This window comes from Eutrema salsugineum, unplaced genomic scaffold (assembly GCF_000478725.1).
Source record: "Eutrema salsugineum unplaced genomic scaffold, Eutsalg1_0 scaffold_4, whole genome shotgun sequence".
Lineage (NCBI taxonomy): Eukaryota > Viridiplantae > Streptophyta > Magnoliopsida > Brassicales > Brassicaceae > Eutrema > Eutrema salsugineum.
This window is the reverse complement of record NW_006256686.1, coordinates 9,632,308-9,643,552: the sequence shown is the minus strand read 5'-3', so window position 1 is coordinate 9,643,552 and position 11,245 is coordinate 9,632,308. Positions and strand designations below refer to the sequence as shown.

Here is an 11,245-nt window from a genome sequence, read left to right as displayed (position 1 = left end):
CTTCGTCTCTCAAGGCCTTGGTTCGGCTCATCTCAACTTCTCCACGGCTCGGCCCACTTGTCATTTGAATCGAGACGTGACTTGGTCCACTTCACAAACCCACGGCTCGGCCCAAGCATGTTGAAGTGCGGCTCGGCCCATTTTTCATGATACGGCTCGGCCCATCTATCTTTCTTCACGGCTCTCCCCATTTGTCTATCTTCGCGGCTTTCCCACTTGGTGACCACGGCTCTCCCACTTGTCTTGGTGACCACGGCTCTCCCACTTGTCATGGCGAGCACGGCTCTCCCGCTTGTCTTGGCGAGCATGGCTCTCCCGCTTTGTCCTGGTGAGCACGGCTCGGCCCCTGTTTGGTGGACGGCTCGGTTACTTTGTCTTTCTTCCATACTTAGTCATTTTGAGATGGTTTTATCTGCTTGGGGTGAAAACCGACCCCAACAGTTAGCCCCCCAGCTCGTCAGTTTCGTAGGCGAGAGTGACGAGGTCCATTACTCCTGTCCGTAGGATAAACCATCGAGTCAAGCTGTCGCAATGTAAGCCCAGGTGAGGTGTTTCAGGAGTATAGACGCCGAGGCGTTCCCAAAGGGTGCTGAGGATGCCGAGGCATTTCGAGAGGGTGCTGAGGACGCCGAGGTGTTAAGGGCGAGGCGATTCTGTTTAGTAATGGTGAGCCTTGACGAAGCGAGTTGAGAAGGTTATGCCGAGCTGAATAAATGGCGAGGCGTTTCAAGAGAGTTGGTGCCAAGCCGTTTCATTAACGACGAGGCGTTTTGAGAGAGAGTTAATGCCGAGCCGTTTCGTTAACAACGAGGCGTTTCAAAAGAAGTTAATGCCGAGCCGTTTTGTTAACGACGAGGCGTTTCAATAGAAGTTAATGCCGAGCCGTTTCATTAACGACGAGGCGTTTCAAGAGAAGTTAATGCCGAGCCGTTTCATTAACGATGAGGCGTTTTGAGAGAGAGTTAATGCCGATCTGTTTCGTTAACGACGAGACGTTTTAAAAGAAATTAATGCCGAGCCGTTTCATTAAGGACGAGGCGTTTCAATAGAAGTTAATGCCGAGCCATTTTGTTAACGATGAGGCGTTTCAATAAAAGTTAATGCCGAGCCGTTTCGTTAACGACGAGGCGTTTCAAAAGAAGTTAATGCCGAGCCATTTCGTTAACGACGAGGCGTTTCAATAGAAGTTAATGCCGAGCCATTTTGTTAACGACGAGGCGTTTCAATAGAAATTAATGCCGAACCGTTTCGTTAACGACGAGGCGTTTCAAGAGAAGTTAATGCCAAGCCGTTTCGTTAACGACGAGGCGTTTCAAGAGAAGTTAATGCCGAGCCGTTTCGTTAACAACGAGGCGTTTCAAGAGAAGTTAATGCCGAGCCGTTTCGTTAACGACGAGGCATTTACTTTGGTGAGATATCGGCTGAAAACTTGGGTACCCCAACTGTTGGTCTTCCGAGAGAAAATTCCTGATCTATTGGCGCGTACAACCGACGCAGTACGGGCTAGCGATTTCACCGCGGATCTCACGCGCTGTTGGATGGTTTCCCGAGTTTTACACGGAATTCACGCGCTTCGGTTTTTCTATAAGTAGGTGAGCTGCTTCATTCTTCCTCATTATCTTCAGACTCACTCGTTTTCACTAAAGGTAGCTCTCCCTTCTCTCTTCTTTCTCTCTCTAGTTTATTTATTTTCCGGCTAGGGTTTCCGAGGTCTCCGCCGTTCCAGCTCTTTTTCCGGCAGAGGTTCGCCGAGTCGTGCTGTAATTCCTGTATAAGTTGTAAATTATGTCGAGCCGCTCCGACGATTCGCTAGATTGCCGAGCCGCGTAGATGCCGAGGTGAGAGGTACAACAGAATCCTCCGAGGCGTCTGTTTCACCGAGCCCTTCCAATTGTTCATCTGACGAGACGTCAAATCATGCAAATCCATCAGATGTTGGCTCTCCGGATGACGAGCCGTCGGTTTCGACGAGCCGTCCCCAAGATCCCGTTCCTGGTGAAGATATTAATCGCGCTGCAGTCAAAGCCGAGGAGGAGGCATTTCCCTTTGACCTACTCGAGGCGAAGCGTGAGTTGGAACGTCTCATGGCGTCCCGAGGCGCTTCCACATCTGGGCGAGGGCCACGAGTTAAGAGACAAAAGCCTGACCCGCCTGGCTCTATGCTTTGTTCCCTTGAGTCGCTCGAGGCGTTGAGGCATCGCTTCGGGATATCCGAGATGGTGGAGTTTGTCGTTCCAGAGAAAAGCGACCGAGCCGACAAGCCTCCAGAAAATCACTTCACTCTGTACGAGGCATTCTTCGAGCTTTGCTTTCTCTGGTTCCCGATCCCTGGAGTGATCCTCGAATATCTCTGGAAACACGGGATCTCGATTGGGCAAATCATGCCGAGAGGACTACGGCATATGATTGGCATCTTAGTTCGAAGCTTTGAATGCGGGCTTGACATCGAGCTGAACCACCTGCTGAACTTGTTGGAAATCAGGAAAGCTCCGAAAGGAAATAGATTCTATATTTCCAACAAGGCGAAGCGACGGATCATAGGCGGTTTTCCCAGCAACGATCAGTTTTGGACTGAACGCTTCTTCTACGTCTTGGTGAACGAGGCGTCGGTCGGCGAGGATTATGTTCAAAGAACCAAGACCGCTTGGGGACCACTTGGTAGCCGACCCGAAGCTTTGCCTCGGCTCGGAACTGTTTTTTTTTTTTGGTATCCTTTTCCCTTACTGAATTTTTCCTTTCTTTTTGCTTTGTTTTGCAGTTCGGAACGTTCTTCCCCCAATTCCCGATGATCTCTTTGTTGTTCGAGATTCTCTTTCGGCTCGGAAGGTCAATTGGAGGAAGAGTTTCACCCTCGAGAGAGTAGAGAAAGGAAGAGGCGTGAAGAAGAGGTGGCCGCGAGACGAGCTGCCGAGGCGGCTCAAGCGCAGACCGAGGCGGTTCCAGCGCAAACCGTGGCCATCCCTCAACCCGACCCGCCGAGCCGGGAAGGAGATGAAATGGTCCGAGCCGCAGAAGGCAACACTGCTGAGGCGGTCGAGAGAGATGCAGTGCCCGAGGTGGAACCGGGCGAAATTATTCCCGAGGTGTCCGGGGATGATTCGGCGGTGCGGAGCAAAACTCCTTCGAACTCCGCCATTTTAGCCCTCCCGAAGTCGACGAGGCCCCCGACTTCAGTTGTTCAGAAACATGACCCGAGCCGGAAACATTCGGCCGCTGACAAGGGGAAGGGCGTTGCTGTTCAGAAGGACGAGCTGTCTAAGAAGAGGCGGAAGCCGACGCCCGGGGACCCCGCCGCGCGCAAGTTGGTCGTTGACGACCCCGACGCCTCTGCCGTCATGTTCTCGCGTGTAAATAATGCGAACACGCGTCTTCCTCCTCTGGAGAAGCTGAGGAGGCCGAGGTCGTACGGCGCGATGGCACAGCGCGGTACCCAGGTACGTTCTATTTGCTTTCCTTTATTTTCGCGAATTTTTACTAAGTGTTTAACGCGAGTTTGTTCTTTGCAGTTTGTCGCGGCCATTAACAACCTGATGGCCGAGTACGAGGCGGACCTGTCTAAGGTCGAACGTCGCTTGGACGAGGCCCGAAATGAGACCGCGGCGTCAAAGGCAAAGCTGGAAGAGGCTCAGAACGAAGCCGCGGCGGCAAAGGGGAAACTGGACGAGGCGGTGGCCAGGGCGTCCATGCTGGAACAGGAGAAGATCGTTCTGCGCGCCAATATTGACAAGGTCTCCGCCTCGGTCATTCGTCTCGAGGTGGCGATGCTGAAGAGGCGTATCGAGGCCAAGGACGCCTTGTTCGATGCCAAGGTCAAGCGGGCGAAAAAGGAGGCGAGGCGAGAGCTTACGGCGAAGTTTCAGGAACGCCTCGCCAAGGTGGAGGAGGGTTTGGCCAAGCTCGAGAAGGCAAAAAATGACGAGAACGATCTGGGGCAAATCAAGGGCAACCTTGCGATGATTGCCGTCCTGAAGAAACCAGACGCCCCAACGCTCGATGATGAGGAGGCGCAGCTAAAGAGCTGGGAGAGCGAATATGCCGACGACGACTTGTATGAACGTATTGCCTCCGAGATCCGAGGCGAGCTGGTTTTTTTGCCCGTATCGCCGGACTCGGTCGACACAAGCCTTGGTAATGAGCCGCTCGAAGAGACAGCGGCCAACTTAGGCGTCGTAGATCCGAACGGATCGAACGCGGGTACGCCGGTCCTCTCGAACCTCCTTGCCGAGCGTGAAACGCAGTCCGCGGCCTGATACTCTCTGCTTTCCCCTGTTTTGTCTCTCATGCTTCTTTACTTAGGATTTTTATCTGTTTTCTGAAATTTTATGTAACCGGTGCCTGACGGTTTTATCCACCTGACATTTATTTTTGCTTATGGATATATATCTCTTTTCCTTAGCCGTTTTCGGATTTGATGCACTTATCTTTAACGATCTGTGCAAATATCTATGAAACCGTTGGCTTAGAGAAAATTGTCAAGGATGAAAACTACTGTGTCGAGAATGATTTTGATTGCTTCCTTAGCCGAATTCTTCGAAATCGATAGAAATACGAGCTAAGGGGTGAGTTGTTTAAGGATCTCGTTTGGGTTCTTAATCCCGAGCTGGGAGTTTGTTTTGTGGAGTGTCTTTTGTTTTCGGTGATGCTGGAAAGTTTTTAAGTGATAATGTCGAGGCAAATTTTTGCTGGCAATACCGAGCCGTATTTAACGACGAGGCGTTTTCGCTGTGCATGGTGTCGAGCCGTGTAAACGACGAGGCGTTTCTCTTTGTGTGGTGCCGAGCCATGTAAATGACGAGGCGTTTTCTTTGCGTGGTGCCGAGCCGTGAAAACGACGAGGCGTTTTATTTTTGTTTGGAGAGGGTGATTTGGTAGTCTCATTGTATTTGACTATGGACCGGCATTTCCGAGAGGATGAGTATGTTTGTCCGGGTTTTAAGAGTTTACTTCGGTTTTAGAGAAAGCGATGTAGTCTCGACTTATAATCTCGTGTGCGATAGTAAACTGTGGCGACCTGATAGGTTTTTGGTCTGATATTTGTATAGTGCGCTAAATTTTTATCCGTAGAGGATGTAACTTGCACCCTCGTCCTAGGAAAGGTGGTAAAAGTCCGTTTAGAGAACTTTGTATTTGTTGCCCCGTTGTGGCCAGCAACGAGACGAGGCGTTCGGAGGCTTAGTTTGCCGAACTGAAACTGAGGACCGATAAAGGTCTGAGGTAATCAGGTCATGATATCATGCCGAAGTGGTATGATTACTCGCCGAAGTGATGAGGGAAAGAATTTCAAAATCCGAGATTGTTAAAATAAGTTGTTGATTTAGAAAGAATGAGAAACTAGCCGAAGCGATAATGAACAAACTAGAAATCCAAGGTAAACGTGAAATAAGTGGATGATTCAAAACGAACTGAAAATGGGCCAAAATGGCGATATTCCTAAGTGAGAAAGCTAAAATTCTAGAGTTAAAGGAGGTATGTGTATACGTACCCACTCCCCCCCCAATTTAGGAGGGGGACAGATGAACCCGTCCGAGGACGGGCTGCCTACGTACCCTTTGCAGGGATCAAGCCGTCCCGTAGTTCATGCTGGCTGTGCTGTAGCTTTAGTGATAATACTTCTTTAGATGCATTGCGTTCCATGATCTTGGAATCGCTTCGTCGGCTAGTGTTGCGAGTTCATAGACTCCTGGACGAACCACTTTTGTAACCTTGTAAGGACCTTCCCAATTTGCTCCGAGCTTTCCTGCGTTCTTCTCGGCAGTGTTTTGGAAGACCTTTCGGAGGACGAGCTCCCCTTCTTTGAATCTTCGACTACAAACGTTTTTGTTGTAGTATCTCGCCGTTGCTTGTTGATAGTTCTGGATTCGAATTAAGGCTTGGTCGCGCTTTTCGTTGATTAGGTCGAGCTCATCTAGCATCATTAAGTGGTTCAAGCCCTCCTGTCCTGGTAGAAGTCTTCGTCGAATACCTGGAAAATCCACCTCGGGGGAATTACGCACTCTGTTCCGTAGACCAAAGCGAATGGAGTTTCCCCGGTGGCTTGGCGCGGAGTTGTCCGATGAGACCAAAGGACTCCTTCGAGTTCGTCTGCCCACCATCCTTTCTTGGCGTCGAGCCTCTTTTTCAGACCGTCGAGGATCGTCTTGTTGGCTGCTTCAGCTTGCCCGTTCCCTTGAGGGTATCTTGGCGTAGATTTGCTTAGGCGGATTTTCCACTTCTCGCAGAAGGCTTCAAAGCGTGTTGAGATGAACTGGGATCCGTTGTCGGTGACTATCTCGTAGGGGACCCCGTGTCTGCAGATGATATTTTTCCAGACGAAGTGTTCGACTTGAAAATCCTTTATGCTTGCGTAGGAATCGGCTTCGACCCACTTGGAGAAGTAATCCATGAGGACGAGCAAAAAACGTTTATACTTCGAGCGATGTAGAGGTCCGATGATGTCCATCGACCATCTCATGAACGGATAAGGTGACGAAATTGACGAGAGCAACTCGGTAGGTTGATGAATTTTTGGAGCGTGCCGCTGACACTTCTCGCACTTCGCCGTCAATTTGTCGCAGTCCTTAACCATCGTGGGCCAGAAGTAGCCGTGCCGTTTTATCTTAATAGCGAGCGACCTTCCGCTGGAATGGTTCCCGCACGCGCCGCTGTGCACCTCGTGCATGATCTTTCTTGCCTCCGCTCCTTCGACGCATGTCATGAGAGGCCCTGAAATCTCCATTTAAACACCTCGCCATCGACGATGACATACCGCGCGGCCTGAGCTTTAAGTTTGCGGGCTTCCCATTTGTCGGTTGGCACCTCTCCATCGGCGATATACACTCGGATAGCTCCGAGCCATTCTTTGTCTCAGCCATACTCCGGCTCGGCCGGTGAGGCGTCTTCATCCATAGGAATGGCTTCGTCGTTCTCTGGTTCTTGTTCAGGAGGATTTATCAGTCGAACTCCTTCCACCTCTTCGATGCTAGGACGTTCGATGAATTCGATAGGGATCGTCCGTCGGAGGTCTGGGTCCGAGGTCGACGCGAGTGCTGCCAAGGCGTCGGCCGAGGTGTTTTCTCCTCGGGGGATGCGCGTGAGTTCGAACTCGTCGAACTTTTGCACCAACTCTCGGACCACCTTGAGGTAAGCTCCCATTCGTCCATCCTTCGCCTCGTATTCTCTGTTGAATTGACATGCTACGAGCTGTGAATTGCAAAAGGTTCTTATCTTTCGAACTCCGATTCCCAGCGCTACTCGTATGCCGGCGATCAGTGCTTCGTATTCTGCTTCGTTGTTCGAGGCGTGGAAGTTCAGGCGAAAAGACTGCTCTAATATTTCTCCGGTGGGAGAGGTGAGACGGATTCCTATTCCCGAGCCGTGTTTAGACGACGAGCCGTCGACGTGCAGTGTCCATACTTCGTCTAGAGTCGGCTCGTCTGTTGCTTCGGCTGGAAGTTCAATGAGAAAATCTGCGAGCACCTGTGACTTTGCAGACGACCTGTTCCGATACTCGATGTCGTATTCGTATTAGTGGCGTTCTTTGTGAAGGCTCGTCCCATTGCTATCCAAAACGCTGTAATGTGTGCTTTCGGATCGGTTGTTCCTTCGTAGAACAGGATTCTCACTTTCCCGGGCTCGGAAATCCTTGCCTCCGTGATTCTTGCCGTGAATGGAGTTCTCTGGGTTTCTTCAAGCATTCGGTCGATTTCGGGCGCGGCGCTTGTTGTGTTGTGCACTTGGGACTTCATGGCGCGTATTTCAGCTACTGTCCGAGCCATTGAGGCTCGCAGCTCTTTGAGTTCGAGAGTTTGTGCGTGAGTCATTCCCTTTGATTGGGGGGGTCGCTCTCGCTCCTCTCTCCTCGGCTCGTCTTCGCGCTCTGCCTGCTCGATCCACTGGAGGTTTTCTTCCTCCTCGGTTGGGTTGTCGCCGCAGGTGTTGAGAAATCGAAGCGTCTCCGGATTCCATCCATCGGATCGGGAATTCCTGCTCTCCAAGTTGGGCGTAGTCGCTCAGCCGCCATCGCGTCGAGCCTCTCCGTAGTCGCCTCGTTTCTTTTGTCTTGCTCGTCGATTTTCTTCATTCAACGCAGCCATCATGTTTCGCATCTCCTCTTGGGTTTCGGTCGTCGCCGTCGTCGTGCCTGATGCTGGAGCGTCCTTCTCCGCGCCGTTATCATTGTTGTTGTTATCGTCGAGGGTGTTGCTCGCCATGTTATTCGGATCTTAAAGTCTTGTCGATTTAGAGTAAGAAAGTTTCGATTCCCCACAGACGGCGCCAAATTGTGTGAGCCAAAACTCGCACAACCAGAAATTTGTTTAAGGAAAACTAAGGGATTGGAAACTTCTAGGGTTTATCGTCAAGAACAGTAAGATCGAAAGAAAGTTTTTCTTACTGTAAAAGTGTTTAGCTCTTATTGCTTAAGGTTGCAAAAGTTACATAATGAATTGTATACATCGTCTATTTATACTAATTCTCTGAACCGTCTAGCCGAGAATCTCGGGAGAGTTTTTCGGAATATTTCCTTATCGCCTCGTGCGGCTCAGCGCCTTTGTATTTCGCCTAGGGTTTCTATGGGTTTCGTCTCTCAAGGCCTTGGTTCGGCCCATCTCAACTTCTCCACGGCTCGGCCCACTTGTCATTTGAATCGAGACGTGACTTGGTCCACTTCACAAACCCACGGCTCGGCCCAAGCATGTTGAAGTGCGGCTCGGCCCATTTCTCATGATACGGCTCGGCCCATCTATCTTTTTTCACGGCTCTCCCCACTGGTCTATTTTCGCGGCTTTCCCACTTGGTGACCACAGCTCTCCCACTTGTCTTGGTGACCACGGCTCTCCCACTTGTCCTGGCGAGCACGGCTCTCCCACTTGTCATGGTGAGCACGGCTCTCCCGCTTTGTCCTGGTGAGCACGGATCGGCCCCTGTTTGGTGGACGGCTCGGTTACTTTGTCTTTCTTCCATATTTAATCATTTTGAGATGATTTTATCTGCTTGGGGTGAAAACCGACCCTAACAATTTTTATATACCTTTTTTGTAATAATTAATTTTGATTTGATATCAATGAAATTATTTTATCGAAAAAAACTATTGACACCCTTAGTTTCGGATATCAACATGCCATATCAGCCATTTTAATATTGTTCATCTTCTAAGTTTTAGTTTAGTTTATGAATAAATTCAATTTGTTTGTTTTTTAGAATTGGATGTGATGCTGATTTGTTGATTTTAATTTCTAGAGGAAATATTTATCTCCAACATTCATAATGATTTCGAAATTTTCAAACATGTGAATTTTAAAATCTAACAACTGTTATTATCGAAAGTACAAATGTTTAAATAGGGAGATCAAAAAATTATACGCTCTAAATATGGATTGTAATGTTTTTATTCAATAGAATCGATATCTCTTTCAAGAAAGGAAGATAGGAAATTACAGTTAACAAAGATGATATAAATTCCACTTCATTTCAGTAAAAAAATATTTTATTTTTGTTCACTGTCAATGAATTGGTTAGACCCATTTATACTTTAACGTGGGTACTTTAAGTATATCATGTGTGAAGTAAATCCCATCTTCTCTAGCATCCCAGAAGTTATTTTTACCAACAAAAGGTATGATTAAGCCACCTTCATATGCGAGGAAATGTGCATGAAATCTGTAATCAAGTCCCTGCCATAAGTCACAATTGATCCTCATTCCCCAAAGACTATCATGAAAACTAATATCATAAGTTTGTCCAGGGCTCAGTTGTTGGTAACCTAGGTCATCGTCATCTTTAGTACAATGAATCCTAAGAATGTTATTTTGACCAAGAGAATTCTTAAAATGTACAGAATTTTTCTTTAAGGCGTTACTCCACCCTATGCACAATGCAATGATAAATAGAGAACACCAGATACGATTCATCGCTTTGATTGATCGATGTGCTCTTTAGTTTTAGCAGTGATATGTATCTGATCTACTTATATCTGTATATATAATATATTTTCAGTCAACAAATATATATATATATATATATATTATTTAATAGAAACTTAATTATGGAATCCCAATACAATATTACTCATGATATCTTTAACAAACTAACAATCTCAGTTATGGAACATATTCTAAATCTGGAGAAGAATGTGAATTAGTGATGCTTGACTTTTGGTTCTGTCCTCTAATAATTAATATGGATGTAATTATGTAAATAAATAGTTTCTCTTTTTTTAAAAAAAAATAGTTTCTCTTTTTTTTTAATATCTTCAAAATTATTGTTATCTTTTCAATTAGATTGCACTAAAAACTGCAAGAACTTAATACACAATCCAAATAATTTTGAACTTTTCTTATTTTTTTTGTCGTACAGAAAAAGAACTGTTTTTTTTACTACATCAAGAAAGAGATGTAACTGAAAGTTTGATAATTTACCAAAAATTACTTTTTGAATATATGCTCGTCTGCCTGCAAATATGTCAAACGAATCTCTATGCACCACGTTGAAAACCTCATGTGAGCTTGTCTCCATTAATCTACAAATTTATAATAAATTGTATTTTTCGGGATTCGAAATCCAGACCTTTTAATGTAGAACCATTAATGAACCCATTAACCAATAGGCTAAGGGAGTTTCACAAGCTCATCTTTAAGAATTTAAAACAAAAGAAGAAAGAAAGAAACGACATAGTAGTCAATCTTCCTTTTAGGATTTGCTATATTTTTTGCTATGAAATCAACTGGTATTATTATTATTGTTATCATCTTTTATCGTCTCAAACATGATTTCAAAGATATTAAATTTAATTTGCTATTTTATTAACAATATATTAGGTGCATATACGTATAAATTATTATTTAATATTTTATAGTTCGTAAAATTAAACCACAAATAGAAAAAGGGAAACAAAATCAAATCATCAATAAAAATAAATAGAGCTGATATAAAATCACTTAAATAATCTATACAATTATTTAAAGTGTGGTATGGTGACAGCGTATTTGGTTGTGCGGGAAAATCGGTTTTAAAGTCCGGTACAGTTTAACTGCGGTACGTGCGGGAGAATTCAACTGCGGTACGTGCAGAAAAAATTCAACTGCGGTATGTGCAGGAGAAATTCAACTGCGATATATGCGGAAAATATTCAACCGCGATACGTACAAAAAAAACTATTGAGAGATAAGTGCGTTTAATACAAAATAAATGGTACGAAATACTAATTAATTAGTGAAAAAAAAATATATACAATATGATAAATATTTCAGAAATAAATATATCAAAGTAT

At 46.2% G+C, this 11,245-nt stretch overlaps 2 protein-coding genes across 2 annotated transcripts; one reads left to right on the top strand and one right to left on the bottom strand.

Moving 5' to 3' along the window:
- The first annotated feature begins 270 nt into the window (after positions 1-270).
- LOC112084484 (uncharacterized protein At3g60930, chloroplastic-like) lies at positions 271-4,250 on the top strand. Its single transcript, XM_024153630.1, has 5 exons — positions 271-365; positions 558-666; positions 1,794-2,658; positions 2,827-3,434; positions 3,507-4,250. The coding sequence occupies exons 1-5, from the start codon at positions 271-273 to the stop codon at positions 4,248-4,250; spliced, it is 2,421 nt and encodes an 806-aa protein (XP_024009398.1).
- A 5,241-nt stretch (positions 4,251-9,491) lies between these two features.
- On the bottom strand, positions 9,492-9,919 carry LOC18014097 (S-protein homolog 9). Its single transcript, XM_006418939.2, has one exon. The coding sequence runs from the start codon at positions 9,885-9,887 to the stop codon at positions 9,492-9,494; it is 396 nt and encodes a 131-aa protein (XP_006419002.1). The 5' UTR covers positions 9,888-9,919.
- Positions 9,920-11,245: the final 1,326 nt, after the last annotated feature.